Source organism: Fomitiporia mediterranea (assembly GCF_000271605.1).
Source record: "Fomitiporia mediterranea MF3/22 unplaced genomic scaffold FOMMEscaffold_1, whole genome shotgun sequence".
Lineage (NCBI taxonomy): Eukaryota > Fungi > Basidiomycota > Agaricomycetes > Hymenochaetales > Hymenochaetaceae > Fomitiporia > Fomitiporia mediterranea.
In genome coordinates this window covers 2,857,697-2,872,940 of record NW_006760386.1, presented here as the reverse complement: position 1 = coordinate 2,872,940, position 15,244 = coordinate 2,857,697, and the positions used below count along the sequence as shown (strand labels likewise).

Genomic DNA, 15,244 nt, shown 5'->3' with positions numbered 1-15,244 from the left:
AAGGTAGGGTAGCGGATTGTGAGTTCGGAGAGGGTGATGGTGTTGGGATTGAGGCGCGAGGATCTATAACTGCGGTAGACGTTTGGTTTTTTGACGCATCAGTGCAGTAGGTCGAATATCCGGTCTCTTGGAAGAAGGCGGAATCGTGTACTGCAAAGTATCAGACAGGTTAGCATTCGGAGCTACGGTGATGATTTATACTGGGGGCTAAAGGATCATACCAAAGGGTGGCACATCCGGCGGGATGACTGACGATGATGTCGTCGCCGTGTTACGGAACCGAGGCATCTTTCAATGTTCAGCAGCCACCGGGAACAAATTTATGGAGAGGGAGGAAGAAGAGAAAAAGGCAAAGGCAGATGTCAAGGTGAAAGAGCAGACGTTGACGGGTCCAAGAACGCAAGGGCCTGGGCTAGTTTTTATATAGATCTTCAAACACAAGATGAGATGTGTTGAGATGAAACGAAGAGAGCTATAACAGTAACATACATATATCCCCTCACTCTGGCAGCCCATCGCAACACATGGCTAGATAGGACGATCGAGACAATGCCGAACAGCAATTCATCTGGTTACTTTCGGCCCTGCAAAAGATCGAAGACGAAGAAGCGCAGAGGGAAAGAACAAGCACCGCATTTTTGCGAGCAAAGAACCCTGAGTGACCTCCAATCCTTCGGACCGCTTTGTGAGTGTCACAGGGGGAACAGAGCAATACACTAAGCACACTAAACACGAAAGCGCATAGAGAGATTTTCCTTATTCATAGCCTATCGAGGAAAGTAGGACCCGAAGAGGCAGGGATTAACGTGGACAACGAGTGTGCAAAAAGGACAACACGAGGCAAGAACAGGAATACGGCGAGACCCCCGGAAGCTGTCGGTATTGCTTTCTTTGGGTCTGGCTGGCAGAGTAGATGGGATTGGACCCTTGAAAAGAGGAGCCCTTTGGCCACCGTGTGGAATCTGAGATAGCAATGACCGCGTAGGGACGGCGGAGGGGAGCACGTTGCGTAGGTCTTTGACAGTGTCAGTTATTACGTTTCGTCGCCGAGGCGCAAGTACCACTACATAGCAATATAAGTCGGCAACAGCGACAAGCCTTTCCCAAAGAGGATATACGAGAGTGAGAATGGTGTATCGGTCTGGGTCTGGTGAAGAAATATCGAGAAACGTGGTGAGAAACGGAGTGATAAAGTACACTGATGCTGCGAAGGGGACATTGAATGACACGACGAGTTGGTGATCATACATGCAGAGATGAGCACGTTGCACACGGGAACGAGGCAAGCACCAGTAGCAGCACTCCATGCAAAGCCGTCAGTGGTCCAGAGTATCATGATAACATAATTATTGCGTCTGTAGAGTAGGTGCGCATCTATAGTGCGATCGCTGCCAGCATCGAGAGACCTAGCGACAAGACAGAAAAACAAGAAGCAGAATCCAGATCTAACTCTGAGGCGAGGACAACGTCGCGGAAGGCACCTCGTCACCACGTGACCGCTCGGGTTACCCAACGCGCGCGTCTACTGTACGCACTTCACTCCAGTCCGGTGCTACTCATTTTTCTTGTTTTTCTCTTCATTTTCTCATCTATCTCCTTTCGTTTGTCGATGCCATCTAATCGCGAGGTGCAATCGATCGCCTCGACGCGCTTATCGCGTGTCTCTAATGTAAAGTCGTCTGTTGCACCGTCTGTCACCTCGACGCGAGTAGCGCGCGTACGCACGACGAGTCTGCTTTCTACAAACTCGAAAGCTTCGTCTCTTTCTGCTGCCTCCAAGGCCAAGACGATGACCAAAGGGCAAGCTCCGTCCGCCGCTGCGGCTCCGACAAGGGGAAGATCCGTCAGTGGCGAATCGGATACTGCAACGTCAGAGACGGTACGCGCACCATCGCCTTCGCCCACACGTGTAATGCATGCGCGCCCGCGTACGGTGAGCACAAAGTCAAGCGTCGCATCTTCCGCCGCGCCGACACGCGTTTCGCGGCCGCCAAGTTTTATGAAGACATCGCAATCATCCGAGGCAGACTCTCTATCTGTGTCCAGTAAACAGAAGAAACGATCGCCGAACGCAACACCTGTGCCAACGGCGATGAATAAAAGACTATCGAGCTCGATTCCTCAGGCTCTGGCGCGTCGGGCGGCCTCGGGGTCGCCCATTACGAGTTTAGGTAATAGTGCTGCTGGTTCGCCTGGTGTTGTACGCGCGAATACATCTCCCGCTGTTCTGACGGCGAACAACGGTATATCTACAACACCTGTCAAGTCGCCGCCACAGCCTGGCATTCGCTCACGCGTCAACTCATCCAACCTGTCGCCGACTCCAATGAAGTCCAAGCTCAATCCACCTATCCAGCCAAGCACACCTTCTCCAAGTCCGGGCCGGAATTTAAAGTCCAAGTCATCAACCATGTCCCTCTCGGACTTGCGTGCCTCACCGAAGGTGAACTCCCCAAGGGCAAAAGTATCAACTCCTAATGCAAAGAAAACACCTGCAAAGAGTGCACACCCGACTCCCCGTCAGACTTCTGGCACGTCAACGATTGGCCCCTTAAATGGGAGTTCACCACAATATGAATCGGGCTTGCAAAATATGCTGATGGGTTCCAGTTCGCCAACACAGTTCAGCTCAAAATTTGAGGCGGAACTTTCGTTCAACGGTTCGGCAAGCGTATGGGATGATGGCGATATGTCATTCGACATGGTAACCCAGACAGACGATGGTGCAGTAGATGAAGTGGTAAATCTGTTTCCTGCTTGCAAAGTATTATTTTTCTAAGCTCACCTGTGATAGTTCATGGAGGCCTTGGATAATGTCAAGGGCATACATGCACGTTCAATGACGCAATACCGTCGACTTCTCGAGCAAGCACATGGCGCCTCCGCCGCACAACTTCACGCTCTGCAGGCTGAGTTGCGCGTTCTGCGTGCTTCGATTGAGGACGAACGCGCTACTGCACGTGCTATTGAAATGGAGCGTGATCAATTACAGATGCAACGCGCTTCGGGATATCAACCACAAGACGACTTGGATTTAGCAAGTGTTCTACGCGGTGATGGACGAGGCAAGTTTAATGAGATCGAGGTGAGGAAAGCTGTGAAGATGTTGAAGATGCCGGATCGCGTGCGACTGTAAGTGTACCAACTTTGAAACGTGAAGTGAAACTGACCTCTTGTCCCAAACCAAACAGATTAGCTATAATCTTGGAATGTACGCTTGAATGCTCTCGGATTAATGCCTCTGTTCTTACGATTATTCGGTTCTTGAAACAGCATGTATGCCCGGAGATATTCGTACACAAATCGGGCTGCTCGAACGATACCTCAAAAGCACATTTGACATCGTTGGGAACCTCGCTCCCGAGATTGCTATTAAAATTCTCAAGTACCTCACTGTTCGAGAACTACTGGGAGTTGAACCGGTACGTGGACACTAATCACATTGTTCCGTCGATGCCCTGTGCTAAGACAGTATCAACGACAGGTGTCGAAGAAATGGCAAGCGCTTGTGCATAACCCTGCGATATGGCGGCACCATTGTTTGGTGCTGACAGCTACGGACCCTATCCCATTGAGGCCACCGCCTACTCCGGAAGGATGGTACGGACGTCTGTTGTCACTACCGGTCTGTTAGCTAAAGTGCTATATTTGTAGGGAACCTCTGTATAGATCTCTCCATCACCGTGAAGCCAATTTCCACTATGGTCTTCCGCAGACCTTGCGTCTCCTCAACGGACATACGAATTTCTGCACTACTTTGCTTTTACGAGGTAATGCACATACATTTTCTCGGGCTCGGTTTCCTATGTTGATTGATTGACTGTGTAGGAAAGCGGCTGATCAGCGGGTCTTACGACGAGACAATTCGGTTCTGGGATATCGAGACTGGGGAGATGAAGAAGTGTCTTCAGGTCAAGAAGCCAGTCAGTTGTATCGACTTCCTATTGGAAGAAGGTTCGTGCGTTTCTTCCACCAGTGGTTATTTCCGGCTGAACAGTTTTCTTTTTTGCAGAGGTCTTCGTCGCAGGGTTCCATGATGTTGGGTGAGAATATCCACGTTCCAACCTTATCGTTTCAACTGTTCTAATTATTGCCTTCACTTAGACGCGTCCACCTCTATTCTTCAGTCACTTTCAACCCACTCCAACAACTCGCTGGACACCTCAACGGTATCCGTGCCGTCGCACTCTCTTCTCGAAACCTCGTCTCTGCAGGTGCGGATAAAGCACTTGTATGCTGGGACTGGCGAACGGGTACGAAGATAGTGCGTTTCGGTCAGCAAACGACGGTAAATATCGGTGTGCAAATCATTTCCGGCGACGCAGAGACGGGAGAAAGGGTAGTTAGCGTGACGATTGACGGATTCGTCAGGGTTTTCTCTATTGGTTAGTGGAAATTTTTGTCTTCGTCGTCATGTATCAAGTGCTGAGAAATTTGGGTCGTAACTAGCGAAAAGAGAGATGATTTCGCAGTTTAAACTTTCTGAACTAGGTGGGAATGACCCTGTTTTAAATTCGAAGTTGTTCAACGTTGGCCGTGCACCGGATAATATGCTACAGTACGTGTCTTGAATTCTGTCATTAAAGTTCTCATCTCAACATGCTGTAGATGGTTTGCCGCAAAAGGGACGCAGATGACCGTACGTCCACTTATTCATGAATCCTCACAAGATGTTCGTTTAATGGCCGATAATAGTGCGCTACAAAATCCGTCATCTTACATCTCCAATGGACCGAGAGCGAAGCTCAACCGGAAGACGTGACAAGTCCCACAGCCCTAGACTCCGCATCTCCTATTTCACCTCGCGCAAACGGAGCCAACGGCGCACCACTCAAAAATCGACAATCGCTCGTCAGTCCTCTTGCGCGCTCTGTATCCTCTTATGGCGGTCCACGCAAGAAGGTACTTAGCATGTCGGCTTCGTCACGGCCATCGCCTCGACCCTCGCTCTCCATTCCCAGTTCAGCGAACTCGTCATTGTCATTTTCCTCTTCGAGGAGTGGCTCGCCTGGCTCGCCGTTCTTCAATGTGCGTTTTGGTCAGGCGGCAGTATTGACCGCGCCACCTCGGCTTGTAGCTGTTGTTGAGACGCCTGATGTTGCACTTGGGTGTGTGGATGCTCAAAAGAGAAGGGTCGTTACTGCGACGAGATTTAGTAGTCGAGCGGGTGCTGATCGTCGGGTATGTTCTTTCGTCGCACTGTTCAATTGCATGTTCGTTCATCTCGCCTTTATGAATCTTCTAGATATTCATATCCACGCATCGAGACGAGTCACTCTCTTCCTCCACTTCCCAGCACAACGAAACAGAATCAACAGAGTCCAACGAGTCACGTGCCGACCCGACTAAGTTCAGTACTGATATTACGGCTTTATCTGGTGTCTGGGGTGCACTTGCGAACGTCGATGAAAATGGTGTCGCACCAGTATTTACGGATGTGAAAGGCGTTCTGGGTAATTTCCCCGCGAAGTTCCAGGGTCTGGCGACACCTGCGATGAACCCGATGTCGATGCAACTTACGCATGAGGAGGTTGTTGTTGGCTGTGCCGATGGCACAATATAGTAAGCACCCTGCTATCCCTTTTTTCCTTGAAAAGGGTAGTATGCTGATCTGATGTCTGTTACCCCTTCTTCCTTGTGTCCGTACGTAGTGTGATGAGCTTCGTGGGACACGAGTATGCCCTCCCACCTCGGAAGAAAATCGCCGATGACGAGGACGAAGTAAATGAAGACGAAGGACTTGACGAGGAAGATGAATACGAAGACCAAGACGAAAGGCTTTCTTCTCCTGAAAATTTCGATATGTAGGCCGATCGTGCCCGCGTAGTAACTCCGTTTTGCATGATTATGACCCACTTTATGAATACAAAATACTCCTTCGTACACTCTTTATAACTCTTGATTTCCAACCACTACTCTCCTTTTTTGCTCTTGATTCACTTCATGTCCTTTATACCTCTATACACCTCGCTATCGTATTGTATTATCCATTTGTAAATTCTCCCTGCCAGCCTCTCCCACTTTTGTTTTTGATACCTTTTAACAAACAACTGCCTACTCTTTCTTTCGTATACCTACACAGCACTGGAATAGCCCGGAAAAGTTGGATCGGATTGGATCGGATTGGTGTTTGGTTAATGATGTTGTAAATACCTACATAGACAGATTTATGACGACCCCTCTCCTTTTACAAATTGTTTTGTCATTTTTGCCACTTTACTTCTCTATTGCTATTGCACACTGAAATAAAATAAGTTTTTAAAGAAACCCTCTTTGTACCCAAAAAAACTTGTGAGTTTCTGAGAATCATGTTGTATGTCTTATATGTAGCTTCAAGCCGTATGCATTTATGCTTAAATTTGTGTTTACTTGAAGGTCAATACATATCATACCATTATCGCACGCTTTATTCTAGTATCTTATCACTCCCACACAGCACTACCAAGACGTTAATTCATGGTGCCTTTTCCATTGTCCCCCTCCTTTCACTCCCTTCCCATCCATCACAAGACTAATCAGCGGGAACACAAACAATTTGAGCCATCCAACTCTCGCCTACACCCGGGCGCACACTCCCACTTCCATCCTTCGAGTTACTTGTAAACGAAGACGAAGTGTGCACGGCCTCGATTCCCCATCCTGATTGCGAGAGGAGCGAGTTGAAGTGCGAGAGCGTGCGTTCGCATGCGTTGTGGTTTGATAGCATCTGCCGTTTTGATGGTGTAAATGCAGGGAAAAGTTAATCATTAGACAGGGTCAAATTTACCGGACAGAAGGGCAAAAACGCACAATCAAATCAAACCTATACGCCAACCCATTCGCAACGCCCCAGTTCGCGAGGAGCGGTTCGGGTGCCTCTTTCGTACTCATCTTCTCTCCTCCATCTTTACCAAAAGGTGCTTCCGAAGTGGACGCAGAAGTAGGGACTTGACGACGATAGGCTCCCATCAAAACACTATCCACGATAACCAACCGCGTCTCGCGTCCCGCAGCAGCGCGGAGGTGTTTGAGAATTCGAATACAATGGGGGTCCGGCCAGTCGTGTATGATCATACGGAGGAGGAAGACCGCTGGAGATCCGTTCGTCACTCCAGGAGCATTACTGTAGGTAAAGCGAGAGTCGCGGTCGGATTTGGATAATTGAAGATAGAAGAGATAAAACGAAATTGACATACGTGGGTTGCGGTTCAAAGAAATCTTGAACCTGAAACGATACACGATTGGCGTGGAGAGCTTCCGGGTACTGACGTTCCCATACCTATCACCACGAAACAGGCGGAATATTTTATTCATCATCAGTAAATGGCGGTAATGAATCTCAAGTGATAAAATAAATGGAGGGGGGTTGGAAAAGAGAAACTCACACTAGGTGCGACTTTCACGACCTCCTCTGTGTCCTGCACCATAAGCTTCAAATGGAGGTTTTCACGGAGGATAGGCAGTGAAGCTGCCCCGACACCTCCTCCTACGTCAATAATGACTGACCCGTGGGGGAGAGACGCGAAATCATAACCTATCGAATAACGATAAAGGAATTTACATGCATGTCAAAATAAAAGTTTAAAGGAAGATTGAAAAAGAAAGAAGAGAAACTTTTAGATCAGATCACACCTAAATGCAGTTACGAGTAAAAAATAAAGGACCCACCATTCAATACTTCCGTCTCCCCACCAGACCCTAAAGCCCCCATACTACGCATCGCACACCCAAATCGATGCAAACGATGTGCATTGGAAGGGAGGCTGAGCCAGTCGAACATCGCTTTGTCTGGCAGGTTGCGTGCGAGGGAGAAAGCAGTGTTAAGTGGAGAGTCCTCTGGATCTTCGGACTTTATTACAGAGGATGACTCCTGATTTGTAGATGTACTTGGACGAGACTTAGAACGATTGTGAAGAAGCACATCGGTAAGTGCTGTTGCATGGAACATCGACTCGTCCGTCCTAACGATTAATCCAAACATCAACAAAGTAATAAAATAAAATAATAAAATAATAAATAAAATAAAATAAAATGTTTTAAACTAAGCTCACATAATCCCAACGAGTGCAGAAAGTGCCGCTCCTGGCGCCTCCCCGCCGTACTTCGCTGCCCACCGTTTCTTCCGTATTTCTTCTTCCTCATGTTCGTCTCTAATCAGGGTGTTTTCAATCTTTCTGCGCTTCTCCTCTCTTTCTTCTGAATTCGTTCTAGCACCGTTTGAATAAGGTTGATAATTCTGTAGCAAGGTCGGATCCAAGATATCCTCAAGTTTAGCACCCGAGTCGAGTGCTGCACTGAGGCGGTTATTTGCAAAACGTGCTTCTCCTTCGCCGTGTTCGCTCCTGACTTCGGGCGGGGCGCTCGTATTGAGCTGAGTGTTATCATTTGTATGAGAATGTGATGATTGAATGGGTGGGCACTCGGCAAAGATATGATGCGTTGCGAGGAGGCGGAGCATTCGTTCTGTTGACGAATTCAGTATTTACATCCAGAGTATATCAATATCAAAGTTGAAAGCACGAAACATGGGGACGGGTGCATCTCTCGTATGCGGGGATAAGGGCATGAACGGGTCGCATCTTACCGAGCTTTCCGGCATGAACACCACACAGTTGAGCAATATCAGATACGGCAACGCCCCAATCCTCATTCGTCTCTCCACTATTCTTAGAAACATTATTTTCGACCGTAAGGGCGCGTATCACTTCAGGAACATTCGCCTCGGTAACAAAACGCAGAGCCGCTGAGAGCGTGAACTACGGCAAACAACAGTTCATATAGCTTCAATGGATAAGAGAATGCAACGTACCCCCGTAGCGACCTCAATCACAACTTGTTCAGGCGGACGAACAAGCGCAGCAAGCTGAGTCGCAGCACTTACAATCGTCGGTATTGCGTCTACACAATTCGTACAATTATCGACATCTTTCGTTTGCGACTCGAACTGAGCTAGACTAGAGCTGATGAGGTCTACGAGACGTCGTGCTTGTGGGATGTCGACGTCCATTGTCGTTAGCAAAGTCAGCTCAGCAAGAGGGAACACTCTTTGTAACGTAAAGCAAGATGTCTACGTCTTGGCCAGGAGGCTTCGTAAGCAGGAACGGATAACCGAGGAACGAGCGCAACATTCTACGATCCATCTTCACTGCTTCATGCGTCAGAAGACCGGGTCGCATAGTATGAAACCCGTATGGCAAGTATGAAGCGCTAATTGCAATCGACAGTCCTCGTGTTGCATTTCTGGATCATCAAATCGAGAAAGTTAAGCCGTCAAGCCGTCAAGTTGTCAAAGTCTTCCATCTTGTTTACTGGATTGATAGACCAACGATACAAGATCGAGTAGGAAGCCGGTTCTCTGGCGTCAAATGTAACCCCTGCTTTCAATTTTTACTGAGACGCTCAGACAATCACCCCAACACTGGTACAGGAAGACAGACACAGTACGCGCTGGTAATGTGGTATGGAGAACAAATGGAAAAGGGATTTAAAGTGCGAGTCAAGTTGTTCCATGCCAGGTACGCGATTTCTAAATATGGCATGTTCATCTGCACGTGCCTGCGGGGTTCGAATTGTGTGCGGTACAAATGAGGAAATGACGTTCTCTTTGAGGGAACCAAATGTCTTCTCGTGTTCTGTGTTGACTCGCCGACTGCCCTGCGGATATGTCACTTGTCCTGCTGTATGCTCTTCTTTCTAGCTCTGTTTCTGAGACATATGCCCCGTATTGGCACGTAATGTACCACTTGGTTTGCACATTCTTATCGCAGCACCCTGCGAGTTGGAACACATCTTGCAGAGTAGTGCAACAGTGATACTGCATCTTCATATAGCTGTCTAGTCAATCAATCAATCTGTGGACCAACTCCGCTTGTCCGAACACACATATGAAGATGGACGTATCTCGTATTCGTTCTGCTCGCCTGTTTGTCTGCTCCGTTCTGACTGCTGCTAGTATGCTTCGCCTGTTCAGCCGTACAAGTAGGATATACTCGGCATAGTAGATAACTAGATTCTTTAATACAGTCTTTACTGTACTACCGGGCTTCGATGATAGAGTCCAATATTTGACCGATAGTCATGTTCTGGTCAAATGCGAGGTAGACTAGTGCTTGGAATTTATCGCGTTCTAGTAGGTGTACGCACTAAAGGATGGACTCTCAAACCCCTTATGCTCTCACTCGCGACGCGTTTGTCTTCCACCCGGCTGCCCACCCTCGACTATCGCCACCATCACCGCATCTGCTGCACGCCGCTGACCGGACTCCTAATTTCTTCCGTTTGACCTTCCGTCTTCTTCCACCAGTTCACCCACTCTGTGATTTGTCCTATTTCCATCGCTCTCCAAACTGTCTCCTCTCTTATCGTACCTAAATGTCCAACCCGGAACAAGACATGTGTGCCACTGAGATTCCACAGAAGTGCCAGGTCCTCGTAATTGGTGGTGGACCTGGCGGGTCGTATGCCGCCTCTGCACTTTCCCGGGAGGGTATTGATGTCGTTTTGTTGGAAGCAGATGGATTTCCTAGGTGCGTGCCTCTGTCAATTGAAACCAATCTGTTGGCCTTTCTGATGTGGTTACTGACATCTATCTTTTGTTGCGCAGGTACCACATAGGAGAAAGCATGCTAGCATCTATGCGCCATTTCCTTCGGTTCATTGACTTGGACACGAAGTTCGATGCATACGGGTTCACGAAGAAGGTTCGGGTTTTTTGCCTATCCCAGAAGATTGAGGCCTATAATAAGTCAATAATAACAGGTTGGCGCAGCGTTCAAGCTGAACGGCCAGAAACGTGAGGGATGTGCGTTATTCTCTCGGTCTACATATTCCTTGTACATTTATTGACCGTTCAACTTATCGACGGGGCGTCAATTTATTTTTGGGACGCATATAACCAACTTCTTGATCGTTCACAATTATAGTCACCGACTTTCTCGCAGCAGGCGGACCGGAGAACTACGCATGGAACGTCGTACGCTCCGAGGCGGATGATCTGATGTTTCGTCACGCCGGAGAATGCGGAACGCATATATTCGACAGGGTGAAAGTTACCGAGATCTCCTTCGAACCGGTCAACTCCAGCGCCTCTCCTGACGCTAAGTGCGAATACTCCGGTAAGCGTCCGGTCAGCGCTTCTTGGATTCGCAAAGGCCCTTCGAGCACTCCTTCGTCAGACCCAGAGAATGAAAATTCCTCCAAAGGAGAAAAAAAGGGGACAATTGCTTTTGACTACCTTGTTGACGCCTCGGGTCGCGCAGGTATACTCAATACACGTTACCTGAAGAACAGGACATACAATCAAGGGCTAAAGAATGTAGCGAGTTGGGGATACTGGCGTGACGCAGGTGTATATGCATGCGGAACAGAGAGGGAGAACGTGCCATTCTTCGAGGCGCTGAAAGGTATAGTCTGATTTTTCTTTCCCTTCTGTTTGTTGTACTCGCTTTCTTATCGATGGATCTGTAGATGAAAGCGGTTGGGCATGGTTGATCCCTCTGCATAACGGGACGACGAGTGTCGGCATTGTAATGAACCAAGAAATCGCAACAGCGAAAAGGAAAGCTGTCTCGCCCTCCCCATCTTCACGGGAGTTCTACCTGGAACAACTCAAGCTTGCGCCTTCTCTGCTTGCCATCCTACATTCAGGTTCTTCACCCTCTGTCTTACAAAACGGTAAAGAGAACGAGAACAAGGAAGCCAAAGAACCTGCAACACTCATAAGTGACATCAAATCCGCGTCAGACTACAGCTACTCCTCTTCCTCCTACTCCCTCCCCAATGCACGCATAGTTGGCGACGCAGGGTGCTTCATCGACCCATACTTCTCTTCAGGAGTCCACCTTGCACTCACCTCGGCCCTCTCAGCAGCAACGACTATCTGCGCTTCTCTACGCGGAGACTGCGAGGAGAAACAGGCCGCACGGTGGCATGACGTCAAAGTCGGAACATCGTATACAAGATTCTTGATGGTGGTATTGAGCGCATATAGACAGATTCGGAGACAGACGGAACCTGTACTTGCGGATTTTGATGAGGATAATTTCGATAGGGCGTTTGCGTTCTTCAGGCCGAGTGAGTATATTTCCCTTTTCTTATAAAGTAGAGTTCCAATCGATGATATTTGTAGTTATTCAAGGAACGGCGGACGTAAACAGCAAACTCTCACAGGACGTGTTATCCAAAACGCTCGACTTTTGTGCGCATGCTTTCGAGCCGACGCTTCCTGAAGACCGCGAGGCGGTACTTAAAAAACTCAACGGTTCTGCCTCGAAAACCATCTCCAACGGTCACACAAAAGGCCATGCAAACGGCCTCGCGAACGGTCATACATACGACAAGAAGTCTAACGGAGACATAAATCCAGAACCAAGCCTAAGCGAAGAAGACATCCGCATCCTTCGACACATCCGTGCACGCGAGATGATGCGTACGGAGGATACGATGCACGTCGGGAGTTTCTACACCGATGTGATCGATGGTTATATCGTGAGAGGTGTTCGTGGTTCACTTGGCTTGAGGAAGCTAGATGGCTAGAAGAAGGCGTAACAAGAAAGAAGAGAAGAGAACGAAGAAATCAAACGCTTTACTGAACTCTGAAATCGCTGTGAACTTACGACGAAAGAAACACTTGAGGGTAATTCTGTGTTTTGAACTTCTGGACTTGGACTGTATCGCACCACACTTGCATCATGACATGAACCAGTGGCTACTGTACTGAAAACAATCAATTATTGATATTAATTCCGGAAAACAATGCATTAATAAAATCTTAAGTATGATAGTCTTATCAGGAAATTATGTGGCTAATTTAGTGATAGCCACGGTCAGGTCATGGATCAGACATTTCCCAGAGAATTTCCTGACCTACTTTGACCTGGCCTGACCCTGACCTGACCTGGCTATCACTAGTAGCTATTACTAATAAGTAATACCTTTATGTATGATAGTTTCAGGTTTGTAATAACTGTTTATCTATCTTCTGAATACCATATGATTACATTGCAAAATTGCTAAGAAAATTATGATCTAAATTATACTCTCATTCTTTATTACCTCCTCCATTCCCTAGACTGAAACAGCTGACTAGAAGAATGAAAGTTAAATTTAATTAATTAAAGCACACATTTGAGGATATATAAATTGTAAAATGAGCCAGCATTAAGTATAATTTGCTAGAGATAGAAGGACTATTACTAGTGTGTGTGTTGAATGCATGAAGTAGTACTAGCGATAATTGGTGATGACTAAATGAATGAATAGTTCAGAAATAATCAACATGATGAGAAACACTTATGTTTTCATGAAATAGTGTTAGGACCAAAATCCACTGTCCAGGTAAGTAATCAATATTCAGAATAAAGCAAGAGATAGTAAAGGCTGCTTTCTCATATTGAGTATAGTTTAATTTTCTTGAAGAATCATCTAATATACTGCTGCTAATCAATATTCTGACTCTTGCAGAGGGATTTGGAAGATGGCGATCACGGTCAGTTTCAAACTCCGTTAGAATGCCAATACTGAAACGCGACGATCCTCGTTAAGTCGTTCTAACCAACTGCCACTGGCAATAAAATTTTCTCTTTGCAATACTTTCTTTTGAGATACTGCCTTTTGGTGTGCTGGATCGGTAATTAAGCCTCTCAAAACACAGCCTGTAGCACCCATTATAGCCTCAACGCCTAATCACATTTTTTCTTCGGTAGAATCTGCATATCGCGTTTTTGCTCTACGCTATTATAAGATGACACTGAATCCGAATGACTTTGCGTTCTTTTGCGCCGGAAAACAAGGAATGCAACTACTTACGTCGACTCGGACTCGGGGGATCTCTGGAATTAGACATTTATGTCAAATACCTTGCTCGACTCGGCGTTATTGAGACGCCACACATCCATCGCTCCCTGTTCCGCAGGTCTCTTATTTGTCAAGTAACACGAGCCTAGGACAATTCCCACTTTGATCACGAAATCACTTTAGTTGCGAAAATTTACGGTCATGCGCTTCTATATCCCCAAGTGGACTGGATGGGTCGCAAGAAGAGCTGTTTGGTTCGCCACAACGAAGCAAACAGTGCTGCAGCCTACTTTGCTAGTACTGCTATCGAGAATCTGCCTCGTACCATTACGCATAGAACCCTAGGAAGAAATGACGCAACTGGGGTAGACGCCACGGAACCCAGAATCTCTCTTTTGAACTACATTCTATCCAGCAGCACGGGCTTGTCAGCGCAGAGGGCTTCCAATGGACCTCTTGACGCACTTGTCCTCACACTCATCGAGACATGATGGCCCAGACATCGAAATAGTTGAAGGTGAATAATTGATTTCTAGCCCTTCCATATGTCTGTAACCAAGTCTATTTTATTACAAGCGTTGCAAGAATACGACCCGAACTACGCTTATGAACTCAAATGGAAAAGGATTGAGAAGGGCGATAACAAATATGAACTCCAAAGTGCGCTTCGTGTCGCTTTCCTACAGTTCATACATTATACTAATTCGTTGTCCTTATCCCACTTTCACAGTCACGGCTGTACCTTCGCATAGAGGCGAAGACAAAATTGTACACAAGTATGAAGGTAAGAGCCAGTCAAGTCTCAAGTCAGACGCGATAGCCAAATGGAAGGAAGAAAGTGACGTCAAAGCGAAGAAGGAGGAAACCAGAAAACCTAAGAAGGGAGACAGTCACAAAAGACATGGCGAAGTGATCGAATCGCAAACCGCAGACGGTGAGGCCGTGAAGGAAGAGCGGGATAAGCATGGGGGAGGTCCAAGGAAGCGCAGATTTGAAGAAGATGAAAAAGAAGTGAAACCTAAACATAAAAAGGTCAAGGAAGGTGATAAGTCTGGCAGAGGATCCGAAAAGCCTCCAGTGGCGGACGCAGACAATAAGGTCGACGATCCTGACGCTCACGCGAATGGAGAAGAAGCAGGCAAGAGACGCCGCGAACGTCACTATGATAAGCAGGTGTGTCGTAGCATATATCTTCATCAGTCCCTTGGTTAATTGAATGTGTTATGCTACTTTTGTGGTGTCCGCAGTCGAGAGGAATCTGACGCATTTATTGACGATGCAGATCCACGAACGCCTCGTTACAAAGACTTCATTTCAGCGTAATGGACGGGATTGTGATGTCAGTGGCACGGACTGTAAACTTCTGTGTTGTAGATTATAGGACACAGAAATGACTTATACCCTAAATTCGTATTATTCTCGTTGTACACTTGCATACATTCTATGTTCCCGTTGTTCATATGTGTGAGCA

At 47.2% G+C, this 15,244-nt stretch overlaps 6 protein-coding genes across 6 annotated transcripts; 4 read left to right on the top strand and 2 right to left on the bottom strand.

Moving 5' to 3' along the window:
• Positions 1-22: 22 nt before the first annotated feature.
• FOMMEDRAFT_164708 (uncharacterized protein) lies at positions 23-1,250 on the bottom strand (the record flags this gene model as incomplete). The annotated part of the gene is made up of 3 exons (XM_007261746.1): positions 23-150; positions 222-429; positions 490-1,250. One exon carries the CDS (start codon positions 1,248-1,250, stop codon positions 768-770), a length of 483 nt encoding a protein of 160 aa, XP_007261808.1. The 3' UTR covers positions 23-150; positions 222-429; positions 490-767.
• A 1,439-nt stretch (positions 1,251-2,689) lies between these two features.
• Positions 2,690-5,808, top strand: FOMMEDRAFT_73579 (uncharacterized protein; the record flags this gene model as incomplete). The annotated part of the gene is made up of 14 exons (XM_007261745.1): positions 2,690-2,740; positions 2,795-3,132; positions 3,192-3,211; positions 3,274-3,422; positions 3,485-3,612; positions 3,655-3,770; positions 3,829-3,954; positions 4,013-4,043; positions 4,105-4,385; positions 4,450-4,558; positions 4,609-4,639; positions 4,696-5,181; positions 5,246-5,562; positions 5,652-5,808. 14 exons carry the CDS (start codon positions 2,690-2,692, stop codon positions 5,806-5,808), a joined length of 2,340 nt encoding a protein of 779 aa, XP_007261807.1.
• Positions 5,809-6,511: 703 nt separating this feature from the next.
• FOMMEDRAFT_25111 (S-adenosyl-L-methionine-dependent methyltransferase) lies at positions 6,512-8,986 on the bottom strand (the record flags this gene model as incomplete). Its single annotated transcript, XM_007261744.1, has 8 exons — positions 6,512-6,706; positions 6,790-7,102; positions 7,176-7,258; positions 7,365-7,513; positions 7,648-7,940; positions 8,031-8,442; positions 8,564-8,735; positions 8,789-8,986. The coding sequence occupies 8 exons, from the start codon at positions 8,984-8,986 to the stop codon at positions 6,512-6,514; spliced, it is 1,815 nt and encodes a 604-aa protein (XP_007261806.1).
• Positions 8,987-10,350: 1,364 nt separating this feature from the next.
• Positions 10,351-12,513, top strand: FOMMEDRAFT_130915 (FAD/NAD-binding domain-containing protein; the record flags this gene model as incomplete). Its single annotated transcript, XM_007261743.1, has 7 exons — positions 10,351-10,505; positions 10,583-10,679; positions 10,738-10,780; positions 10,902-11,381; positions 11,446-11,625; positions 11,683-12,051; positions 12,107-12,513. 7 exons carry the CDS (start codon positions 10,351-10,353, stop codon positions 12,511-12,513), a joined length of 1,731 nt encoding a protein of 576 aa, XP_007261805.1.
• Positions 12,514-13,736: 1,223 nt separating this feature from the next.
• FOMMEDRAFT_150435 (uncharacterized protein) lies at positions 13,737-14,264 on the top strand (the record flags this gene model as incomplete). Its single annotated transcript, XM_007261742.1, has 2 exons — positions 13,737-13,902; positions 13,957-14,264. The coding sequence occupies 2 exons, from the start codon at positions 13,737-13,739 to the stop codon at positions 14,262-14,264; spliced, it is 474 nt and encodes a 157-aa protein (XP_007261804.1).
• Positions 14,265-14,318: 54 nt separating this feature from the next.
• FOMMEDRAFT_150434 (uncharacterized protein) lies at positions 14,319-15,096 on the top strand (the record flags this gene model as incomplete). Its single annotated transcript, XM_007261741.1, has 3 exons — positions 14,319-14,433; positions 14,504-14,948; positions 15,021-15,096. 3 exons carry the CDS (start codon positions 14,319-14,321, stop codon positions 15,094-15,096), a joined length of 636 nt encoding a protein of 211 aa, XP_007261803.1.
• Between the last annotated feature and the right edge of the window lie 148 nt (positions 15,097-15,244).